Raw genomic sequence first — 6,000 nt, forward strand, 5'->3', positions numbered from 1 at the left:
TACATCCCGCAGAGCTGCTGGGAACGGCAGGTCAATGATGTGGAGATACGTGAGAAGCTGCCAGGACCTCCTTATTTTGCTGGGTGGGTCTTCAAGCGCTACAACCACAGCAGTGCTGCCCATCTGTGTCTCTGCCATCCTGGGGAACTGAAACTGGTAACATCTCTGAGGAAGTGCTCCCAGTTTGCATGACCCAGGGCTTCCAGGGCATTGCTGGTCCCCGTGAGGTGGCACAGGAAGGCCTGCTGACACACAGGGGGTGGCCCTCGTGCAGCTCCCTGGGATCAGAGCCATGCCCCTGAAAAGTGGTACAGCCCTCATTTGGGGACCATCTGGAGAACAAGGCTTCCAGTACCCTCATCTGGGCACGGGGGGGAAGGGGAGTGCAGCTTGGCTCCTGCTTTGGGGCACCAAGTTCAGAGCGATCTTGGCAGGGTGTGCACATCAGTGCTTGTGAAAATAACAAATTGGCCAGCGTAGCTGGTTGGACACTACGGGTAACTGCGTGTCCATTTGGCCTGCAGTCAAAAGTGCTTTAAGCTTCTAAGTAAACGAATACAAGTCTGTAGCAAAGTCCAGCCCTCAGAAAGGAAGGGAGGCAACATGGCAGAAAGCGGGGAGAGGCGGACATAATGCACCCATCCATGTGCGGGCTGAAGCGTTCTCGCCGAGCACGAGGGAGATCTGCGCTTCGGTTACTGCGCTGCCTGTGGAGGACAGGCAGCTGCATCTGAAATGGTCGCTAAGCTTTTCCTAACTTGATCGTGGTGAAAAGAGAATTGCTGCTGATTTGTCTAGTTTATGGATCCACCAAGGTAATTAACCATGATTGATAAGCCACCGCCAGAATGAACCATACTGCAGACTTATCTGTGTAATCCTTGTTTGTGTGCCAAAAAAAAAAACCTAGACAAAAAGATAAGGCTGAAGATGCATGGTGATGTCTTGGAAATTTAATTTAGAAGGGAAAATATCCCTTTTAAAGCTACATTATTAACTGTTGTCAAGTGACAGCCATTTGGCCTTCACGTGCTGTACTGTAGATGAATTTCAGCCAAGTTGTACCAGACCTCTCCTGAAAGCACAGTGTACGCTCCTAACCAAGCTTCTTCCACAGTGCTCTGGATGCATAAAATCTGCATGATTGCTTTGCAATGGGGCTTGTCAACAGAGACTGCAGCTGGGTTATGAATCACTTTAATTTGTCGTGTGAGCTGGTTTCACACCAATACCTCTGGAGGGAAAATGCTGGAAAGTTGGGGGAGGGAGGAGAGGAGATGAGATGTCAGATGCAACCACCCGCCCCACTTCTTGATAGAAACATTTCTCCCTCTCCACCGGCTAATGACTAGACCTAATTTAATAAAATGGAGTGAAGTGGACAACATAAAATGTATGTGTTTTGTTTTCACATTTGAGTCTAACATGGCCACAAGTCATCATCTGAAACAATTGTCGGTGTTATCAGTCACGCAATCTGACATTTTGCCAAAAGGTCTCTTTGGTCTTTTCTCTGAAGTGTGAAAACAAGGGATGCTGTTTCTTGCATTCTGTAAAGAAAAATGAGGGTTGCGGAGTCTTAAGGAGTCATTAGATGAAGGAAACCAAAGGAGGAAAGGAAAATCAAGACCTCTTCCTTCCGATAATCACACAAATACTGGACCTCTAGGGATACGTAACGGAAAACATTTTAGGAAGCACCTGAAAATCTGCTATGGATGGAAATTTCCCAGCCCAGCCAGCATCCTTTACTGCAATAATCTTGAGAAAAATCCAAGAATCAGATCATAATTTGATATTTTTCTTTATTTTGTATTTATTTATTCAGTTGCCATTAATAACAAGAAAAATGAAATTACCCACTCCTAACTCTGAGTTCCCTTGACACTTAGTTAAAGTACACAATTATGCAAAACAGGTGGACTCCCACTGCGCTTTAACCTAAGCAGCAAAAGCATAAACCAAATGTAAGCCCCTCCACAGAGATAAATTACTCGCTTATCGAAAGAATTACTCACTGTGGACAAGTAGACTTTTACAAGGTTGATTTTTAAGTGTGCAGATGAATGTTACAGCTGGTAAGAATTTGTTAGTCAATGAATCTGCAGTGAAGAAAAGATAAGGAGTTATAGATTTGTTTTCTGAAGTGGAAGCGTTATATACCGTGCTGCTGGAAAATGAAATGCCCTATTCTCTTCCTTTCTCAAACCAGGAGGCTGTATGATTGCATCTTTAGCTTCGAGCTCACGGTTAGCTGTCCTGAAATTAAAAGAATTATTTGTTTTCTTCAATGGAGTTGCATTGTTAGACATCTTGCAAAGATGACTACACCCTACGAGAGGGGCAATGAGTGCAAGGGTATAATACAAATGCCTTTTTCTAACGCTCTCCCTCAAGATGGTGCCATTTTGCTCCTGTGTTTGCAGAGGCAGGGATCTGTGCGGCCACCTTGCAGTCTGGCTGGTTTGTGGCTCTGTCGGCACCTGCCAACAGCAGGGCTGATGAAGGTGCTATTGAAAACCATCCCCTCCTGATCCTGAGCAGCCAGCCCAACGCTTCGGCAATTCCCAACAAATTACTAATCTGGCCTTGCAATGGGCAGCTCCCCACAGCAGCCTTACTGCAGTCCTGGTAAACAACATCTGTGAGGCTGAGCTGGTGAAGCCACTGTAAAGGCATTTGCTGCTTTTGTATCCCAGCTCCCGCGCTGTGTGCAGCCCTGCTGTTTCAGCAGGCAGAGCCCACCTGTGGGCAGCATGAACATGGAGGCCAAAATTCAGCGTATGTGCGTGTGTGGTGACTGCAAGGTACCGCAGGGTTCCTCTGGGTGAGGACAGTCAGATACTGCAGCAGCAGAGCACAGTGTACCTCACGCTGAAGGCCATTCTGTGGCTAGTGGAAAATAAGTGTCCGTGCCTAGCGCCTTTACTGAGTGCTACACAGGCATAATGCTAACTAGCGCTGCGCTGGGACCAGCTTCCTCAGTTACTTGGTATTTCCTAAATCTGTTCATTCTTTAGTTGCTGCTTCCCTCCACAGGCTGTGCCTATGGAGGGGACGAACGTACGTGGAAGGAGGGAAGGACTGGCCCCTTGGGGAAGAAGTAGGCATTGGCTTTTTTGTCTGATTCCAGAACAAAAAGCTCCATCCAGGAGCCGTTCTGATGAGGTCATAGTGTAAAACAGATGCAAAGTTTCATGCAACAAGTGAAGTGGCACAGGGAAACCAATACCTTTTTGCATGCTGTCTTTCCCCATCCCTTGCATGGGATCAGAGCTGAGCTGAAGCTGATTAAGTGTGAGGCCCCAGCACAATAACAAAAGCATTGGCCACCAGTTTCTTAATGATCGTCTGGGAGCTGGAGTGCAATGTTCCTTTGAAATACAGGCCAGAAACCAGCTCTTCCCATCTTTACCGCCCCCCACCACCCCTTTCTGTCTGAGAAAGAAAAACAGGTTAGCTAATAGTACTAGATCTGGAGGCAAGAGATACATTTACATTCAAAACCTTACGTTGAACGTCCAGCTGCAAGAGTTTCCGAGCAAGACAAAAGCTAGCGAGTAAAAGCAGTTGGACAATTACACTCATTTGTCTGCCTTGTTTTCATTGAAATAATTCAGGCAAGGCTAACTGTGTTACTTGGATTCTCTAAGGTATAATTTAGGCATGAGATGTTTACAATCAACTCTCATTTGCATTAACCAGGAGGAAAACGGGATCTATTGGATATTTCAACTGGCAGATTAATTGCTAGTTTAACCACTAGTTATTTATTCAATCCTCTGCATCTGAACAGCCACCGGGCCAGGTCCTGCCACTTCTGCTGCAGTGCTTACTCCGCAGGCTTCAGGCAAGCGAGAGCTTGATGTGGGACAGGGCCCTGTGAGTGCCGTTCATAGTTTCGCTAAGTGCAATTGGTGCCAAAGTTTGGTGTCCAACTGAAAGCCCTGGAGATGTTAGATCTGCCGGGAACAGTGTGTGCTTCCCCTTTGTGGTCACAGGAATGTGCTTAAACAAAGATACTGTTCACGATGGGCTGCACTCTGTCGTCCCTGCTAGGTAGGGATGGTTATTGAACCGCTCAGCAAATAACTTGACAAAATCAATGGGACTGTTTGTGAGATAGGAAACCTCTCCGTGTGCGCAGGGAGCTTGGGGACTGGCCCCCAGACTCTTTCATGAGCACTGCACAGAAGTCTCAACACTGCTAAGCAAGGCTAAAATGAGCAAGGCAATTGATCGACAGTTTTGATTGAAACCAGAAGAAAGTTTTGCTGGGTTTTTTTTTTTTTTAAATCCAGGCTGAAATAGACATCACTTAGAAGAACATCGATTGAAAGATAAACCCAGTGCTTGAGAAGACCCTGAAGGTGAAAAGTACCATTAAGTAGGTTAAAGGAGCCTGCCCTTGTATGACAAGCTGCTCTCTGTGTGAGAGGATGGAGAGCACCGAGAGGGAGATAAGAAGATTATGAGGTCAGATTCCAGGTTACGGAAACCTCGGTGGCTCACTCCCTCTCGGGCACCTCGGCATGGGCTGCAGGCGAGAGCCTAATGAGTGCCAGCTGTGATGGTTTTGGTGCTGCTCGCACCTCTCCTCCGGGAGCTGACCCAAACCTGTGAGCTCATTCCTATATGCCAGCAGCTTTCTGGGTGGCAACAAATTCAGGGTATTTAGCCGCCTGGCCTGAAAGGACTTGCTGGCAGGGAGGAGAAAGGCCCTGTATTTCATGACATGTCCTAAAGTCACCTAGTGAAATGCGTGTTTTCCCATGGTGACGCCTGACGGACCGTTGGTTGCCCCCCTGCCCAGCGGGGGTGGCTGAGGCACTTACTGGGGAGGAGCGAAGCAACCCTGGGCTTGGCCCCGAGCATTCAGGGCTGGGTGGTCCCACAGAGTGGGAGGGGGACAAAACCGGGTCCTGCCCTGGGTAGGACAGGTGTTCTGCTGCTGATCACAGGAGGTTAAAATCCCAGGTTCAGGTCTGGGAGGACACAAAAGCTGATGGAGCCCAAACCTGACCTAAGGGTGTGAGTGAACCGGGTTTGTCTCCATTCAGCCCCCAGTGAACAAGTCCTCCTGACACTCACCTTTTCTCGAGGGGCAGAGTGGCTCAGCACCCAGGCTGTCACCTTCAGCACAGAGTCCACGCCTGCAGCTCATTACTCGTCATTATTATTAAAGCTCATTATTGTTCTCTCTTCAGATGAACGCTGTGAAGCGAAGGGTTGCTGCCGTTTCCCCAGCCTTTCTGGAGCTAAGCAGGCCATTGGATTCCATGGAGCTATTGCTCTGCACCCTGTGTAAGCAGCTACACCACTTACCTTGAACTCAGGTAAGACAGCAGTGTTATTGGTATGATTCCTTCTACCCTTGTGGGGCAGAAGACGCTGAGGAAAAGGAGTCCCCCTGTGACATCCACGACCCCTGAAATACACTGTACACCTATGTACGATGTGATACGTGGATGTGAAAACAGCAAAAAGACTAGTGTTTAGGTAGGAAGATGGAGGAGCTGACATCCGAGTGATAGAAGTATCCCAATCTTTAACCGTATGGTGTTTACATTTTAAAACCGAGGGAGTGTTGAAAGGTCTTTTAAGCTATTTAGGCTGTTTGATTACCTTTTCCACTTTCCTCAGTTGTATTGGCAGGTTGCTGTATCTCTCTCTGCTTTGCCAGTGCTTCTGCTTGGTTTCACAGTCACATTCACTTGTGGGTGAAGTACTTTGGGTGCCGATTCTCCTGGGTTATCCTGACAGTCCAAAGAAAAAGCTGGTCTGACTTGTATAAAGATTCATGTGCATGTTCCCATTAATATGCAGTTTTGTAACACCGCATATTTTACATCATTGATTTTGTGGGAGTTTGGACACAAATACATATATATGCACAGAAGCATTGCAGATTGTACATAGACAGGATCTTTGCAGGCTAAACTGAAACTCCCTGATCGTTCTCCTTTTCTGCTACAAAGTTTAAAATGCTACAACTAGCCC

At 47.3% G+C, this 6,000-nt stretch overlaps 1 protein-coding gene across 1 annotated transcript in view; it reads left to right on the forward strand.

Annotated features, from left to right (window-relative positions):
• The window catches only part of TMCC1 (transmembrane and coiled-coil domain family 1), a 134,362-nt gene extending 129,017 nt beyond the window's left edge, over positions 1 to 5,345 (forward strand). The window contains exon 4 of the mRNA XM_056334714.1: positions 5,208 to 5,345. Within this exon, the coding sequence (XP_056190689.1) occupies positions 5,208 to 5,330 (123 nt within the window). The 3' untranslated portion in view covers positions 5,331 to 5,345. The remainder of the gene's footprint in view (positions 1 to 5,207) is intronic.
• The last annotated feature ends 655 nt before the right edge of the window (positions 5,346 to 6,000 follow it).

This window comes from Falco biarmicus, chromosome 4, assembly GCF_023638135.1.
Source record: "Falco biarmicus isolate bFalBia1 chromosome 4, bFalBia1.pri, whole genome shotgun sequence".
In the NCBI taxonomy this organism is placed as follows: Eukaryota; Metazoa; Chordata; class Aves; order Falconiformes; family Falconidae; genus Falco; species Falco biarmicus.